Here is a 19401-nt window from a genome sequence, read left to right as displayed (position 1 = left end):
TCGGAAACTGGAAAGGCCCCTGGACCACCAGTAACCCTTCAATCTTAAAAAAAACTTTACACACCACACTATTGAGTGTTGGAAGTTTCTGTGAAAAGAGAAAAATCGAACCATTCGTAACCACAGAAATCTGTATATTTCTTTTGATTTCCTTATTTAGATGTCTGTTACATCGATTCGCTAAAAAAAAAAGGCCACAACACAATGCTTATAAAAATATAATCTATGTATAGCCAATAATTCAAACTGTTCAAATGTAGCAAATCGAACTAACAACTAATTTCATCTGTTTTGTCTGTTGATACCGGTCAGGATATTAGAGCGAAGATATAAAATTATTATGTTGTCGGCTCTAAAGGCGCGTGCACATTTTCAATTTAATCGGACGTGTTTCCGAGCACTATGACATATCCTTCTTCAAACGAGGCTTGTGGAGAGTAATAAGCGGTAGGCAGCGGTTTGGCTCTGCCCCTGGCATTGCTGAAGTCCATGGGCGACGATAACCACTCACTTTCAGGTGGGCCGTATGCCCGTCTGCCTACAAGGGCAATAAAAAAAAACCTCTTGAAGTTGGTAAAATAAACTCAAATTTGGATTTGGAATTGAATGAAATTAAAATACACGCTATGCTTACCTGCCTGTCAGTTTGTTCAGATTAATTCCTGATACGACTAATAGTATTTAGAGGGTGCTTTTGTCGGCAAAGAAAGAAGTTCTCAATACACTACTCGTCATTTCGAAAACGCTTAGTGCGTGAAAACCAAATACTGATAGTATTAAATTTTAATTTCATTTGGGAATATGTATTCAAAAAAAAAACATTAACTATGTTGTACATCAAAAATACGAAGTTTTACATCCGTTTTTTAAATTGCAAATTGCGCGTCTCACCGCGGGGCACATCTAGTATCTTAATAAACATTGGTTTGTAGCACGTTCGTCGTCATCACTCATTACAGACAGGCAATAACAAAAAAAAATAAAGAGACACTTTGAACTTTCGTTTCACGGAATCAACAAAAAAACATGTTCACGGAAAATAAATAGTGATAAAAACGGCTTATAAATAGTGATAAAAACAAACACGTGTTATTTGAATATCAGCCGCGATGTCGTTTAGTTGGATCGTAGTGTTAGCGTTCGTCAACATCATCGTCCTCTGTACAGGTGATTGAATCAGTTTTTTTCTCTTAAAACAAACATTCTTGTTGCATTTCAGCTTAACCAGTTTTGTTCTAAGCATTTCGAGTATTTCGGTGTTTGAAGTAACGTTTTTCCGTAATTTTTTGTTTAGTTTTTCCGATAAACTATCATCCGACAAAAATTGCGATCTGAGATAATGTCCCTTGTAGGTACTATAGTCTCTTATACATAGGCGGCACTGAAAATTTCGGGAATTAACGAAGTGACACAACATTACTATTTAAAAATGTATTTATTGCTTTTCGAAGTATTCTCCGCGAAATTTGACACATTTTTCCATACGATGGAACCAATCATTGAAGCAACCATTCCATTCGGAAGTTGGGGTCTCCAAAATGGCCGTTTTGTAGGCGTCCACAGCTTCTTCAGGTGATGAAAATCTCTGTCCACGCAATTTATTCTTTATTTTAGGGAAAGTATAGAAATCATTAGGGCTTAGGTAGGGGCTGTACGGCGGATGGTCTAATAATTCTATGTTTTCTTGCTCCTTCAGGTGATGAAAATCTCTGTCCACGCAATTTATTCTTTATTTTAGGGAAAGTATAGAAATTATTAGGGCTTAGGTCGGGGCTGTACGGCGGATGGTCTAATAATTCTATGTTTTCTTGCTCTAAAAACTCTTATGTTCTGTGGGCGGTGTGAGAACTCGCATTGTCGTGATGGAGGATGATGCGGCGGTTGCAGTTCTCTTTACGGAGTTCAGAAACGACCTGTGGCAAACAAATGCTAGCATACCATTCTACATTAACCGTTCTTTGTCCCTCAAGAGGAATAGTCGTAGCATGGCCGGTTTTGGAGACAAACGTGGCCACCATTTTTTTTGCAACACTCCGTGAACGAACAATTTTTGTTGGCTTTAACTCATTTTCGAACACCCAAACTCGTGACTGGTTTTTTGTTTCGGGTTCGTACGCGTATATCCAGTATTCGTCACCTGATACAATGTTGTATATAGCATTTGAGGATCCTGCGTGGAATCTTTCGAGAGTTCTGACGCACCAAGTAACGCGAGCCGCTTTTTGCTCTTCACAGAGCGAATACGGTATCCATCGGGAAAACAACTTTTTTACACCTAATTGTTCATGCAAGATTATTTGTATTTGACTCATGCCAATGTCTAAAGTTGCCTGAATTTCGCGGTATGTCACATGTCGATCTTCTTCAATCAGCTTACGCACAGCATCAACGTTTTCTTGGGTGACTGCAGTTTTTGGACGACCTTGACGGGGATCATCACTGAGCTTGACACGTCCACGTTGAAACTCAGCAAACCAGCGATAAATTGTGGTTTTGGATGGGGCTTCATCACCAAATGCAGAAATTATCTGGTCAACACACTGTTTTTGTGTTAAACCACTTCGAAAGTCATAATAAATTATCGCTCTTGAATTTTCTCGAGTCAATTCCATTTTCTCAACGACTAAACAAGTTTGACAAAACCTCGTGACAAGACCGAGAATCTTTTTTTAAATAAATAAATGGTACCTATTCGATTTTTAAAACCAAGGAGTTTTCAATTAAAAAGATTTTAATATGACAGGAACAGTGGAAATATTCCATTCCCGATACTTTTAGTGCAGCCCTCGTACTATCTACTCTGTGTAATGGAGGTCATAAGCTTGAAAAAAAAAAGCAATCGGAAGTGAATGTGTGGAAGTGACTTGTTTAGATTCTCCTAGAAAGATATTTGAATGACCACTGTTGATAGTTTAATAGCTCATGGACATCGGCAATTGCATTAGCTTTTTCGAGTCTCTAGCTACCGATAGAGACTCCACAAGAAGGAAAACACATAGCGCTGTGGAATTATCGAGTAGAGAAATGATTTATGTAAAAAGCTGCCAAATTTAAATGACTACATTATCAAGTTGCTTGCCTTAGAAACTTAATTGTTTCGGTACTTGTGTACGATCACGACTGTATCACAAATATTAAATCTATTAGCATCTCGCTCACTCTTCATCTATCAATAACCTCAAGGTCTAGCGAAGTGTCTCGGTTCTGACGTCATCTCGGATCCTCCCGATCCACTAACGGTGCTTTTAGGTACTTCAAGCACCGGTCACCGTTCTCGTCGAACCCGTCGCTTGACACAGCCCACTGAGCTTCTCGCCGGATCTTCTTAGTTTGTCGCGTTTCCGATCCGGCGGTAGATTCTGCGAAGCACGGCTCTTGCTAGGGATCGTGTTAGCATCGTCGTCAGGTTTGAAAAAAAAAAGTCTCGGTACAAATAATCTGAATATTTGATGATTATGTTCCCAAATAATGTGTTATTTTTTTCTTTTTGTTCGCTCGCTTTTTTTAATGCACGCCCAATTTTTTAACGTGACGTAAAGTTACACTTTAAAAAAAACCGTCGATGCGTTGACTGTGTGGAAGTTGAACCGACTAAATCTATAGCAAAGCCAGGTGACGCGATTCGCACGAAGCTCATGTCTCCCCACCACCCTGTCCCTACTAGGCATGGCAGCGAAGACCGCCGGTTCGGCGTCTGTCGGGACTAGGGCAAGGGGATATCCAAAGCACGTCTAGACGGCTCATTCCCTCGCAATATCCCGCTGGATCAGAATCAGCATGGGTCGGGATCTGAGGTCATGTCTCTCGGATGCTCTTCGGCAAGACACGTGTATAGCAATTAGCAGCTTATACGCCGTCTTCTTTGCCGTACTTGAATGAAAAATTGTATGGATAAATTTTGGAAACGTGGCTAAAGATCATATAAAGCTCGAGCTTGCACTAAAGATCATCCTAATCTACTTAAAACAAGTCGCTATTTCTGATTAAAAACAATATATGTATTTTAATATACTTTTATTAAACGAGCAGTTAGGTGTACCTACATCATCAGTTATTATGTAATTTTAAAAACATGTTGTGAGCCATAGCCATTCATTATCTGTATATAATATGCCAAAGGTCACGAATGTCATCACAACACAACGCTACCGCCGCTATGTAAGAAATGATGTACTCCTAATCCGCACGTGAAATATTAATCAACTTAATGTTTGTAGGTATAATGTAAATAACAAATTGGCCCTTTCACACGATTTTATTAGCTTGACCTATATTTTCTACCACCAATATATCCACGTAACGGAATCTTTCAACGTAATTTTCACCAAAATGGAGGCGTCCCTATTCGGACTATAAAATTTGGCCCTGTATCAAAGACTCGTTAAAATACATTATTTTTATTACTATGCTCTGGATTTTTTTCTGTAGGTATTATGTAGGTACATACTTATTATTGAAATAAATAGGCAAGCAAGCTCTTAATATTTAGGCGATTATGAAATCCACAGATATCAATCACAACAGTTATGATGCCACCACCTCGTCTCGTGAAAATAATCAGAAGTAAATTTCTCAATGAATTTAAAAATTTCAGCTACTTGTCCAGAAAACGAAGAACGCTCCTGCCTTCAAAGTTTATGCAGGCCGACAAGTTTTATTATGTATCCAATGTGTTACGCAATTTCCTCGACGTGGGCCTAATAAAATCATACAACAGAACCGTACCGCGATTCAATCTATATCTATACTAATATATAAATCTACAGTGGTTTTTGGGGATGTTCCGTTATAACTACTGAACCATGCATCCGGTTGACTTGAAACTTGGTGTCCATGTACAGACTATACACCACAGCTATAATGCTGCCACTCCTACCACACCGAATTACATAGTAGGATCGATTGGAATAATAGCTATTCTTTCATTTAATTTGAAACTCGTCTATAGTAGGTATAGGTTAACGCGTCCCACACGTTTCCTTAAAGGTAAATCTGGTCAAATTTGCAAAATTTCAGCTGACCTCTGCTCTGAAAATGAAATATATGTGAACTGTGTCCAAGCACAGCGTGGCCCAATGACGTGCTCAGAGAAGGACTTACCTATGCCCTACCCATTGGTGAGGCAAGAGTACTGCAAAGCCGGATGCGTGTGTAAAGAGGGATATCTGAAAGACGATAGCGGTAAATGTGTCGCCCGAGAAAACTGCCCAAATTGTAAGTACCTCCGTTCGTTCAGTTGACGTGTTTTTTTACACCTTGGGTTACATTATTGGAGTTTTAGTAAGAGTCCCTAATTTTTTTTTCAAAAAAGATTATAGCCTATGTCACTCGGGAATAGTGTAGCTTCCAAACAGAGAAAGAATTTTTCAAATCGGTTCAGTAGTTTCGGAGCCTATTCAATACAAACAAACAAACAAATCTTTCCTCTTTATAATATTAGTATAGATGATAGTAGTTTTTCTCCCAAAAAAATAGTAAGCTGTGGTGTATACACAGCTATAATGCTGCCACTCCTACCACACCGAATTACATAGTAGGATCGATTGGAATAATAGCTATTCTTTCATTTAATTTGAAACTCGTCTATAGTAGGTATAGGTTAACGCGTACCACACGTTTCCTTAAAGGTAAATCTGGTCAAATTTGCAAAATTTCAGCTGACCTCTGCTCTGAAAATGAAATATATGTGAACTGTGTCCAAGCACAGTGCAGCCCAATGACGTGCTCAAATAAGGACGGTCCTAGGATCTGCCCATTGGTGGAGGAAAAGTCCTGCAAAGCCGGATGCGTGTGTAAAGAGGGATATCTGAAAGACGATAGCGGTAAATGTGTCGCCCGAGAAAACTGCCCAAATTGTAAGTACCTCCGTTCGTTAAGTTGACGTGTTTTTTTACACCTTGGGTTACATTATTGGAGTTTTAGTAAGAATCCCTAATTTTTTTTTCAAAAAAGATTATAGCCTATGTCACTCGGGAATAGTGTAGCTTCCAAACAGAGAAAGAATTTTTCAAATCGTTTCAGTAGTTTCGGAGCCTATTCAATACAAACAAACAAACAAATCTTTCCTCTTTATAATATTAGTATAGATGATAGTAGTTTTTCTCCCAAAAAAATAGTAAGCTGTGGTGTATACACAGCTATAATGCTGCCACTCCTACCACACCGAATTACATAGTAGGATCGATTGGAATAATAGCTATTCTTTCATTTAATTTGAAACTCGTCTATAGTAGGTATAGGTTAACGCGTACCACACGTTTCCTTAAAGGTAAATCTGGTCAAATTTGCAAAATTTCAGCTGACCTCTGCTCTGAAAATGAAATATACGTGAAATGTGTCCTAGCACAGTGCAGCCCAATAACGTGCTCAAAGAAGGACTTTCCTACTGTCTGCCCAATGGTGAAGGTCTGCAAAGCCGGATGCGTGTGTAAAGAGGGATATCTGAAAGACGATAGCGGTAAATGTGTCGCCCGAGAAAACTGCCCAAATTGTAAGTACCTCCGTTCGTTAAGTTGACGTGTTTTTTAAAGCCAGAGTTCAGAGGATTGTAACGACAGAGGTCTGTTTGACTCATGACAAACGAGTCTGAGACGTCCTGCTCCGTTAGGAGTTCTTACTTATTTAAAAAAACTACCTGATTCCGAAACCCTTTGTTTCAGTTTTAATTACAGGTAGTAGGGCCTTTAATTATGTCCATGCCGGTCGGTACCATTATTTTCTCTTTTATGTCTCGAAGCAAGGTTCGATTTGAAACTGAACACTCTATTTTATTTTTTTATTTTTTTATTGCCTAGGTATGTGGACGAGCTCACAGCCCACCTGGTGTTAAGTGGTTACTGGAACCCATAGACATCTACAACGTAAATGCGCCACACACCTTGACATATAGTAAATGACGGTACCACCACCACGAGCAGTCAGCCTGTCGTTCCTAACCATGTTAAAGTTCGCGATTTTAGGGTCGCGACGCGCGGGCCTGAATGGCACTTGTATAACGGTTAGCGACTGCGATAGTAAGTACAATGAAAGTCAAATAATTTCAGTGTGTTTCTAATTTTAGATAGAAGAGCCGCCTAGTTCTAATTCCTACCGTAGTCCATAAACGAAAAAGAATGAATATTGTCTCTAGACTGAAACATGAGTTTCAACTGAACTCATCCATAAGGGTTCAATAAAAAAATCCCACTAATATTGTCCTAAGATAAAGTTAGAGGAGGTCTCAGTTACAAAGTCGATTGAGAATATAGTGGAGACGACCAATGCGGAGGAATAATACAAGTCCGAGGATGCTGCGTTTGTGTTTTGACTAAAAGCAAGAATATACCTACCATACAAAATCATCCGGTCTCTCGAAACTGATATGCAACCTATCTGCTGGTGTCAAAGAGATACTCTGTTGCTCTATGCTTTACAAATGGCCTCTTATTCATTTAATTTAATATTCGTTATCATAGACGAACAGACGAGTTTACAGCTCAATTGATCTTAACTGCCACTGGGTCCCTTAGGCATCACAAAGTAAATGTCACCATCCACCTCATGTCTCAAACATAAGAGTCTAAGTCTCAATGGTCTAGTGTAACGGCTGTCCCACTCTTGTAATCCCGGTCATCGTTCTCGTCGAACCCGTCACTTGCGACGAAGGGCTCGACGAGTAGGTAAATTAAGCCAACAGATACAGCCCACTGAGTTTCTCGCCGGATCGCCTTAGTGGGTCGCGTTTCGGATCCAGTGGTAGATTCTGCGAAGCACGGCTCTTGCTAGGGTTGTGTTAGCAACGTCGTCAGGTTTGAGCTCCGTGAGATCACCTACTAGTTAAGCTTACGCTGAAATAGCCTCTCAAGGCTATAAGCTTAGGTAGGAGAAAAAAAAACTTCAAATCGAATCGCATTACCGCTTCGCGGCAGAAACCGGTGGTGGTACCTACCCACTATGATGCCATGTACGAAACCTAAACAACAAGTTTTTTTTCCAGAGGAATGTTCAGGCGAAAATGAAGAGTTTTCCAACTGCACGAACCCATGTCCGCAGCGTACTTGCAATTCACTCATCGCTGGTATTAAGTAGTAAGCCCAAACCCTGCGAAGAGGGATGCACTTGCAAACCAGATTACTTGAAACTCGACGACAATTCGGCATGTGTTAAGATTTGCGAATGTCTGCAAATGGCTAGCTCGCCTGACTGTCCAAAATTGTAATACAAAACAAAAAAATTATAATAATAGCATGGCTTTCAAAAACATTATTCTATATTTTTTCAAGTTAATTAAGAAATTATTCTCATATAAAAGTGCTCTAAAATATTGTAAAACTCATCATAGGTAAACAAAAATATTTATTTGTTATTAAATTGACAAATTATTATTAGATATTATTTTTTCATTGTGTTTCATGAATTTCTTCAATCCCAATTATAAAGTAGGGCCTATTTTATAATAAATCTTCAATAAAATCAAAACCTGCTTATGATAGTTATATATAGGGTGAACGAGCACACGGCCTATCTGATGGTAAGTGGTTACCAGAGCCCATTGACATCTACAACGTAAACGCCGCCACTCACCTTGAGATATGAATTCTAACAGGCTTATTACATTTGGCTGAATTTAGTCGACTGAATTCAGGAGCAAATTTAGAAGCTTCTGATTACACTGTTCTAAATTCAGTTACTGAATCAATTGTCAGTTTCAACGCGACGAAGTAGGACGGTCGTGTGCGTAAGAGGATGGCCCCAGTATTGTCTAGACAACAACCAAAATTTTGTTTTTGTTTTGTTCTTTTTTTTTGTTTCATATTCTCAAAATAAAAAAAAATAAAAACAAGAATATCGGTGAAGAAATATTTATTGCTGTGCGGAACATTAGCAAATATAAACCTTATGAGTGATTTAGAACCAGCAGACTTCAAAAATGATCTATAAATGGATTCGATCTCGTTTGACCTAATATTAAACCTTGTGACACCGTTTATTTAAAAGCAGGATACTATCCTACGATAGTCTATTATATATCTATTATATAACTATTACATATCTAATCCTACGATAGTATAAGTCCAAAATAAAGATTTGGTTGTAACATTAAGATTTCTTGCAACAGAAAATTCGTATCAAGATTTAAAATTTAGTCCTTCAATATCCCAACCCCTGATGACAAAAACTATCTGGCACATTAAATAAAGGCGACCGAAATTAATACTTTTTATTCGGAAGCAAAAAACAAACTAAAACATAGATTATACACTTAATATATTTGAGAGGGACGACTGAATGAAACCATTCAGTAACTTAATGTTACCTAATGCACACCTTCCTAAATGCGTTTCTAATTAGGCTTCTAAATGATTCAGTCAGTCAGAAACCATCCTTGCTACTGAATTCAGTAGACTAACTTACTTAATGTTATTACTGATACTTAATGATATATTGGCTGAATTCAGCCAAGTGTAATAAGCCTATAAGTATAGTACCTACAACGGCTGCCCCGCCTTTCAAACCGTAACGCGTTACTGCTTCACGGCAGAAATAGGCGGGGTGGTGGTACCCACCCGCGCGGACTCACAAGACATCCTACCACCTGTATTTATGCAAATTATAATTTTGCGGGTTTAATTATTATTACACGATGTTATTCCTTCACCGTGGAAATCAATCGTGAACATTAAATTTGATAAGTACCGTACGTATGTCATCACAAAAACTGGTATTTGGCTGTGAGATACGATACCAATGCAACGGGCGTGTTATCATTCTAGAACAGTGTCGATAATTTTTAAAACCAAAAAAAAAATAGTAGGCTGAAACCCATTAGAAAAGGAGGGGAATATTATAAAAATGAAAGGAAAAATAATTTACGGGCGATCTGACGTCGGGAAGGGGATGGGGGGGGATGGTTAAGGGTAAAAAACGGTTTTTCTCGATTTCCGGCATAACTAAAAGTCCTATGGAAAAAAGTCATTAGGCAAAGTTGTAGGTAATAAAAAGATCTAACACTTTTGTATTTACACTTTTTCACATAATCTCAAAATTAATGTGAAAAATTCAAAAAACCAAGTTTTTGGTTTTTTATTTTTATCTTTTTCAAAAAAAAATATTTTTTCAAGAAATTTGCTGAAAACTTACCTTTTTATGTCCCAAATACGCTGTAATTTATTTGATTAGAAATATTTATTTTTCAACTTATTTTGAATTAATATCGCAAAAGCACCCTAATTTTCAATCGAAAATTCACCCGTCAAAATATCAGCTTTTTTGAAAAAGTTAGTGTGTTTTCTGTTCGTTGAAATCTCTACTTTCCGATTTACCCCCCGCACCATTCCCACCCCGCGGAACCCCATGGTTATGAAGATATTCACGGTTAATGTTTTGAGGTTAGAATAGCACTATTTAGTCAACATAGGGTTAAAATTTCAATTATGGTTCATTATTTTTGAATTGTGGAGGGAGGGGTGTAAGGGATTACCACTGCACCATCACCAAGCCGCAGATCCCCATGGCTATGAAGATATCTTTATTTGAATGACTTAACTGTTTATCGATTATTCTGCGTTAAATGTATTTTTATTAAGGCATAATTTTCTGTTTTGGTTTGGCTCTTTCATTACGCAAGCAAATGGAATATAGCCCATACAGTCAAATAAAACCTGAAAGGATGATTGGGATATATTATAGCTCAAAACACTGAAAATAGTTGAGAGACTTGTAAGTACTAGTAAATACTTAAATTAAATAAGTACCTATTGTTTTTGCGCGTTTGATTTTTATTATATATTATTTATTTATGCTATTTCGTCATACTTCATCGAAATAACTCATGAACATTTATTAACATAAGAGCTTCTTTCGTTAAAATATTGAAGTCTACTTGCGGGGTTTGAACATTGACACCGGTGTATTAATATCGGTCGATATTCATGGGATCTTATCTTTTAAGCTATGACGACTTCAAAATAGTAATCGTGGGTTGAACGCATGTTTGTAGATGATTCATTTAAGCTTGAATCCACGATGTCATCCGCGCAGCTGAGGATAGGCAGGGCTGGCGCAGGATAATCCAGGAGAAAGTTATTAGAAGAGGTCACGAACCTCATCAATATGGATTATTGACGCAAGGAGGAGGAATTCATCTATATTTTAGACTAATAGAATAAATATTTGTTATTTGCGTAAAAATGGCTCCTCTACCACAGTAGAAATCAATTCATATCGAATTGTTTACTGTTTATTTGTTAGTTACATTGTACGGTTTTTCTTAGCAAGTGTATAAATATTAGTAATGAACTTTGTGTTACAGTAGCTAGCATCTCTGACTATTGGGCTGGAGGGTCGATTCTCACATCGAGCACACTATAATGTAACTCTTTGTGTTCTTTGTATATATTTATACGTATGTATATCAGTCTCTGGTTTCAATAATACAGATAAAATTAGTTTGGGGCCAGACGATAGTGTATGAATTATATCCGGTCAGTTACATGATCATTTTTTAAATGATTTACTGACATTTTAATATAACTAAAATCAAAGCAGAGCAGAGCAGGCTTGTGTTCTTTGGTAACAATTAAAATTACACTGTTTTTAACGATTAACTTAGGAATATTATTGAGTTACTTTATTATTATAGTACCGAGTTGCACACGGCCCCACGAGAAACTTGCCTTCGTGATGGATTGTCCGCCCGAACGATCGTGCAAAAACAGAGGGATCGAGTTCAGTTGTCTCGCCGACCAGAATCGTGAACTGAAATGCGTTTGTGACGAAGGTTACGTACGGAACGAAAGTAACGAATGTATAGAAGAGGAAAACTGTGGTATTTATTCCATTATTACTTTTTTTAAGAACCTTTTTTTATAATTTCAACCAACTTATGTTTGGTCTTCGGCTAAGCGAGCGTGTTTTTATTTTCATCTGAGATCCAAAAAGCGCAAGCAATTTTAGGGCGAGATAGTATTACGAAAACTATTTACTTAAAAAAATTTTTTTTAAGTACCGGAATTCAAAATTAAATTTAAAATCAATCCGAGACAGCGAAAGCCATTCTTTTTCTTTCGAAGACATTTAATGAAAGGCATGCGAGGTGCGCTGTCTGGAGAAAAGCTAGATTATTGGGAAACCATGGAGTAAATAGTTTTAGAAAGCTTCGCGCGCTTCAGCGATTAATCTTAAGCCTTGTTTGGAGGTATGGACATAGGAAAGATGCAATTTCTCGGTAGACCGATGGACAGAATGTTTTTTTCAGCTTCGCTAGGAGAGGTGAGCGCGCACGTGCTTTCAGGAGGAAGATCGAATGTCATTAATATTAAGAGGCCCTATCTATCTATCATATATTCCCTATTAAGGAGCATTAAACTCACCTCCATTCTTCCCATTTCTCTTCGTAATTTTTTAAGTTCAAGCCAAATTTGATAAGAACCTCCTAGTATGGCGATAGATTTTCGATGAAATATAGAACTTAGGAAGTTCTTCACAAGCCAAAGCTTTTTAATATGTTATAGATTTCGCTGCCACAGCTCTCGCTCCTACTTCGCAGCATATAAGCTAACCACGTATCAATTTTTTTTTTATTGCCCTTGTAGGCAGACGAGCACACGACCCACCTGATGGTGAGTGGTTACCGTCGCCTATGGACTTCAGCCATGCCAGGGGCAGAGCCAATGGTATTTGTTACTTTTTATTGTGTGGTCCTTAGGTAGGTTTGTTTCCAACAGTTTAGTAAGCTCTGCTAGTTAGATATTCCAAGAAACTAGGAATATTTCCGGCGTGGAAGATGAAACTCCGACACTCAAGAAGATCATAGTGTTCTTTATACGCGTCCTTCAAAATAGTTCAAACAGGTGCAGTGCCTATGATTGTTGTTGGTTTTAGTAAGAACTTCTTTTGTGGAGTTTAATTTCCCTTTTTTTGAAAATCCTTTTTGAACTCCACCTACTGACTTTCCGCTTTATACGTATGATTTCCACTACTCTATGATGGCGACCACTTGCCTTTATAAAAGTATAGATAGATAGGTACCTACTTTACGCTGAAACTTGTTTATAAAAATAATTTATTTTTCTACTGCATAAAATACTTCCTCAAAATATCAAGAATAGACATTAATCAACTGAGCCCCACCCACATTGAATATGATCATCATCATGATTCTGCCAGTAATGTTCCCTTAGTCAAAAGTTGAATTTTTATGGTGAATTAAAGCAGAGCGTATTTTTTAAGTAAAAATCTGACATGAGCATAATAAACACTTATAATATACATGGATTGACGAAGTTTATTGAACAGTATATAGAATCTTTGTACGTTTTTTTAGATAAATGCTCGGAACCGAACGAGGAATACACAAATTGCAAGAGAACATGTCCTCCAGAATTGTGCATTTCCATTGTTGCGAAGTTCAATTGTAAAGCTGACGAACCATGTGAAGCTGGATGCGCTTGCAAGCCCGGCCACTACAGACAACAGAACAACACGTCGTGCATACCGGCGTGTCAGTGTCAAGAAATGGAGGGAACTCCGGAGTGCCGTGCGACCATCGAGCAATGACACATCCACACGCACAAGGCGCGACCTTACAACGTGATCTTGTTTTTGCCATAGCCAATCAATTTTGTTTCTGCATATTAAAGCAAGAGAATTAAGACATCAAGGTTTTTGCATAATGTATTTTACTTGGTATATAAAGCAAATAAATATCTAAACGCGTGTGCCTGTGTATCAGTAAAATCCACGCCAATACCGAAACCCCTGTAGATGTCTCAAATATTAAGTGTATAATCTATGGGTACACCCAATTTCACACAAAGCCTACGGATTTTAAGTTGTATGCAGAAGTAGGTGCAGAAGTAGGTATGAAAGTCTTATCTGGATAAAAATGGCTACAAGCGGGTATTGACGTCAAGAGACGTGTGGGGAATAAATCAGTTTAAACAAAATTCTCTCATTAACAGCTTTATTAATAAATGTCATACATATAGACCAGTGTCGATAATTTTTAAAACCAAAAAAAATAATAGTAGGATGAAACCCGTTACAAAAGGAGGGGAATATTATAAAAATGGAAGGAAAAATAATTTACGGGCGATCTGAGGTCGGGAAGGGATTGGGGGGGTAGGTTTAGGGTAAAAAACGGTTTTTCTCGATTTCCGGCAAAACTAAAAGTCCTATGGAAAAAAGTCAAATGGCAAAGTTGTAGGTAATAAAAAGATCTAACACTTTTGTATTTACACTTTTTTCACATAACCTCAAAATTTATGTAAAAAATTAAAAAAACCAAGTTTTTGGTTTTTTATTTTTATCTTTTTCAAAAAAAATATTTTCTCACGAAAACTTACCTTTTTATGTCCCAAATACGCTGTAATTTATTTGATTAGAAATATTTATTTTTTCACCTTATTTTGAATTAATATCGAAAAAGGACCCTAATTTTCAATCGAAAATTCACCCGTCAAAATATCAGTTTTTTTCAAAAAGTTGGTATGTTTTCTGCTCGTTGAAATCTCTACTTTCCGATGGTGAAAAAAAAATAAATGTTACTATAGTAAATCTTCTCAGAAAATGCAAAAAATCGAAAAAAAACTCGAATTCGAATATATTTTTTTAATTATTATATACCATTTTTTATTTTAAAATTTACACTTTAATTACTCGAAAAACATAAGATTACATGTTACATTGATAGAAAAAAAAATGCAAATCAAAATATAATACTATAATTAACAAACAAATAAGTTAATAAAATTCATATTTAATAAGACATTTACAATATTTGGAGAAAGTTGTCGAATCTTCTTTAAATTATATGCGTAGATGCCTATTTATAACTATTTTTAGATAACTTATATACCTGAGTGACCTACGAAAAATTTTAGCACATCAAAAGGTATTTGAAATATATGAAATATACATGAAAGTCAGCCAAAAGTTAGTTAGACTACCAGTATCTACTTCGCCTGTCACCCCTGACGTATGGCTTCACATCTCTAATTACCGCGAGCGTACGTTTTGCCATGATATTAAGACGAAATGGCTTTTCTGTTTCTTTCAAAATCATTGTGTTGTTGGAGATGTTTATGTCGAAATTGTATACGTCGTCGTGGCCTAAAGGATAAGACGCCAAGTGCAATTGTATCTAGCGATGTAAGGCGTTCTAATCCCGCCGCGGCGCCGGCGGGTACCAATTTTTGTAATGAAATACGTACTTAACAAATGCTCGCGATTAACTTCCACGGTGAAGGAATAACACCGCGTAATAAAAATCAAACAAATTTCTGCCGTGAAGCGGTAATTAATGCGTTTCGGTTTGACGGATGGGGCGGCAGCCGTTGTATTGTAAAAGCTGAGACCTTGGAACTTACTTGCCGGCATTTACGCTGTAGATGTCTATGAGCTCCGGTAACCACTTAACACCAGGTGGGCCATGAGTTTGTCCACATATCTAAGCGATAAAAAAAATGCACGAAAACATTAACATTAATATTAAATTTTATTTTTATGCCATATACACGATTCAACTAACTAATTTATTGTTAACTTAATCACTTTTTGAAATAGCACCGCAGTGCTTTTCGCTGGATTGATGTCTATGCGCCATTTTCGGAAGCACTGTTCTAAGGTTACGGCTGCGCTCTGGAGTTTTCTCGCGATTAGGGACTTGTATCTACTCGAATAGTAAACAGTCGTGTCGTCGGCGAATAAAGCTAACTGGGTCGGCGGCGACCGGGGAATATCGTTGACGAATAAACTAAATAAGAGCGGCGAGAGAACAGATCCTTGCGCAACTCCAGCCGTGAGAGGTCGTGGAGAGGAGAGAGTTCCCTCGACTCGATATCGAAAAGTGCGTTTCGACAAGAACTCCCGTATGATGAGCACGTGACTATCCGGCACGTTTATGTGGAATAGTTTGAAAATCAAACCGTTGTGCCAGACTTTGTCCAACGCTTTTGCGACGTCGAAGAAGAGAGCTCCCGTATTAACGAACGGTTTTGGTCGATTAAGTCCTATCAGAATGTGCTCCGTGAGGTGGTGCACCCGCTGTACGCATGAGTGATTTGCGCGGATCCGAATTGTTCATCGATGAGAATACCCCTGGATGAGACGAAGTCTCTGAGACGTTTGTACAGCAGACGCTCATACAGTTTGCCTAGAGACATGTACACAAATTTCGCGCGGATGGGTGGTGAACTCACAGGTTCAACCTGCGAAAATTTGCTAACACTAGCCCTAGCAAGAGCAGTGCTTCGCTGAATCTACTACCGAATCGAAATCGCTAGGTGATGGGGTCCAAGTTCGTCTAGCATAGTAATCGAAAAATGTTTATTTTTCTCTTACTAGGTGTTAAAGGAAAATAAATTGAGGGCTGCTGTAAGTTTGCTGTGCTGAAAGCTTAATATTGGCACATTTTTGTGACATAACTATGGCCAATAAAATGAATTTTTAAATACATATATGCAATAAAAAAGATAAATATAAATATACAAATATTTATATATCGAGGGGTGAAAGGCTATTTGGTTTAAGCGACATTTTTGCAACTTTACAGGGTAGCAATTTAAAGTTTAAAATTTGAAAATATATATCATTCTTCACCTATTACAACAGAGTAAATTTAATTGAAGTTCAATTAAAAACATCGAACTATTTATACTTATACCAAATAAAACGTACAATTACTTACAAAGATAAAAATAGCGTATTAAGCGAAATGTGGCTTAAACAAAATATCCTTTCACCCCTCGATATACTTCCGCGTTTCAGTAAGTTATATTATATAACATATCAATGATTGGCATCAAATTCTCTTCAACTAGTAACGGAGCTCTTGTAGGCCGAACACAGAACCATTTAAACGTTTTAGTATATATTTGCCACAACTGTGTGTACTTGCATTGCCTAAAATATTCCGACAGGCGACTCCCCGACTATCACATATCACATCACATAATGCTGACGTGAATCTGTACTTTTAGGTACCACTAGCACCGGTCACCGTCCTCGCCGAACCAGGGCTCGACAAGCGAATACATGTTAGGGCGAAGCTGAAAAAGACTCAAGGCTATCAGCATAGGTAGGAAAAAAATAGCGTGAATCTCGTTAAAACTTGTTTCTCTGTTAGTTGCCGGTGCGTTCTTAAGACATACATTACTTTTTTGTTTGCCTAAAATAAGTTAAGTTTTCTTAAGTTAATCTTTGACGCCTACAACGTTTCAAAGTCGTATACTGAGGCAATTGCGGCAGAAGAACAACGTACAAGTAACATTACACATTGAAACTCAAACATGATTCACACTTCACGCTAGTAAAGTGATCGGAAACTCGGCCAAAGATAGATATGTATCACACAAATGAACAAAATTGACAAAAATACCCTTTTTTAACGCGTATTTTTATAGCCTTGTGTTTAAAAATGTTTAGTCGTCCCTTACAAGGCAAAATAATAAGATATTCCGTGCCTGAACTAAGGATTTCGCGGAAGAGACGTAGCTGAAAAGTCAAAGAGCCTCATGCAGTTCGCCACGGGTTGCCGACCACTGCACTGGCAAACTATTGTCCATAATCTTAATTGATTAATTGGTACTACACAATTAGGGCAGTTAAATAATTCGAGTTTTAAAATGAACATAAAAATCGTATTTTCGGAATTATCGATTCGCGGAATCGCCCGTAAAAAACAAGTTCACGAAAAATACTGCTTAAAAATAATGATAAAATAAACATACACGGGTTATTTGAATATCAAACGCGATGTCGTTCAGTTTGCTCATAGTGTTGACGTTCGTGAACAATGTAAAAGTTGGTTCGATCAATTGTAACGAGCAAATAAATATTTCTATGTTATTTTAACTTGACAAGTTTTGTTTACACCACAGTTCCATATTTTTTCCTACCTAGCTGAGAGCCTTGAGAGGCTATTTCAGTGTAACCTTAACTACATAATAGGTGAGCTCACGGGGCTCAAACCTGACGACGTAGCAAGAGCCGTGCTTCACAGAATCTACCGCCGGATCGGAAACGCGACCCACTGAGTAGATTCGACGAGAAACTCAGTGGGCTGTGTCTGAGGGAAGTTCAGCTGACCTCTGCTCTGAAAATGAAATACACGTGAACTGTGTCCTAGCACAGTGTGGCTCAATGTCGTGCTCAGAGAAGGACGGTCCTATGTACTGCCCATCGGTGTACCAAGAGTCCTGCAAAGCCGGATGCGTGTGTAAAGAGGGATAGTCTGAAAGACGATAGCGGTAAATGTGTCGCCTGAGAAAATTGCCCAAATTGTAAGTATAGGTACTTACAAGGTACATTCAATAAGTGATCTGTTTGATATAGCCTAGTTCAGTAGGATTTTAATGACAGAAGTTTGATCTACTGTTATACGAGTCTGAGACCTCAGGCCTCCTCGGCATACTACATAAAATATAGTATGCCGAGAACATATAGTATATCGAGAAGAAGTATGTAGGTATATTATACTTACTTTCCATGCGTCTAGGAGTTAGGAGTTCTTACTTATTTAAACGACTACCTTATTCCGAAACCCTTTATTCCTGTTTTACGTATAGGTGGTACCTAGTCCATTATGGCCATAGGTCAGTGGACCCTAGCGGCACACTGCGGCCTGTTTGACCATTAATGAATGAATGAGTTATTTTATTTCAGACAACAATAAGTCCATATATGTACATAGTATCTTTGAAACATACTCAAGATTAACAAAACCAATCAAATAAAAAAGATACATTTATTAAAAATAATTATCAGTTGAATACATTTCAAATATTCCCTTCAACTGATACTTACTTCGAACCAACCGTTATTATTATTATTATTTAGTCCGCAAGTGTACCATGGTACAATGGTTCAAGTACCGACAGTCATAACGGTCTGTTAATGCCTTCAGGATGCTGTTAGGGCTGTAACATACGAGTATGAAGCCTCAGGTCTCCTTGGCTTAATATTGCTACCTACTTTCCATGTGTCATGTGTCATTTTGCATTCTTACTTATTTATCTAACTCCCATTTTTCGAAACCCAATCTGGTGGTATAATAGATTTAGCAAAGTATTGCTCTCTCTAGGATAAACGTTAAAAAGTCCTCCCAGGTTGAGCCCATGGCTGAGCCTTTGCTCGCCCACCTGTCTGGGAAACTGGAAAGGCCCCCGGACCACCAGTAACCCTTCAATCTTAAAAAAAACTTTACACATCACACTATTGAGTGTTGGAAGTTTCTGTGAAAAGAGAAAAATCGAACCATTCGTAACCACAGAAATCTTTATATTTTTTAGATTATTTAGATGTCTGTTACATCAATTCGCTAAAAAAAACAAGGCCACAACACATTGCTTATAAAAATATAACTATCTATATATAGCAATGGAAATAATTCAAACTGTTCGTCTCTGATTTCATATATAGCAA

The 19401-nt window shown here is 37.6% G+C and overlaps 2 protein-coding genes across 7 annotated transcripts in view; both read left to right on the top strand.

Annotated features, from left to right (window-relative positions):
- Positions 1-19401, top strand: part of LOC114240171 (zonadhesin) — a 138692-nt gene that overhangs the window by 31081 nt on the left and 88210 nt on the right. The window lies entirely within an intron of this gene.
- LOC114252277 (inducible metalloproteinase inhibitor protein-like) lies at positions 1022-18225 on the top strand. Of its 2 annotated transcripts, none has more exons than XM_089736679.1 (5): positions 1022-1167; positions 5017-5214; positions 5658-5855; positions 6299-6490; positions 18062-18225. In XM_089736679.1, exons 1-5 carry the CDS (start codon positions 1110-1112, stop codon positions 18208-18210), a joined length of 795 nt encoding a protein of 264 aa, XP_089592805.1. In that variant the 5' UTR covers positions 1022-1109; the 3' UTR covers positions 18211-18225. The 2 variants fall into 2 exon arrangements, with proteins under 2 accessions (XP_089592805.1, XP_089592806.1); XM_089736680.1 differs by lacking the exons at positions 6299-6490; positions 18062-18225 and adding exons at positions 11621-11806; positions 13304-13697.

This window comes from Bombyx mandarina, chromosome 22, assembly GCF_030267445.1.
Source record: "Bombyx mandarina strain Sakado chromosome 22, ASM3026744v2".
In the NCBI taxonomy this organism is placed as follows: domain Eukaryota; kingdom Metazoa; phylum Arthropoda; class Insecta; order Lepidoptera; family Bombycidae; genus Bombyx; species Bombyx mandarina.
The sequence above is the reverse complement of the archived record's forward strand: the minus strand, read 5'-3'. Positions and strand labels throughout refer to the sequence as shown.

What these genes read in the sequence shown, in the direction of transcription:
- LOC114252277 (XM_089736680.1), top strand. Translation starts at nt 1,110, where the DNA reads ATGTCGTTTAGTTGGATCGTAGTGTTAGCGTTCGTCAACATCATCGTC. An exon ending in CATCATCGTCCTCTGTACAG is followed by an intron (nt 1,168 to 5,016) that starts GTGATTGAATCA and finishes GCAAAATTTCAG; the next exon opens with CTGACCTCTGCTCTGAAAAT. An exon ending in TATAGAAGAGGAAAACTGTG is followed by an intron (nt 11,807 to 13,303) that starts GTATTTATTCCA and finishes ACGTTTTTTTAG; the next exon opens with ATAAATGCTCGGAACCGAAC.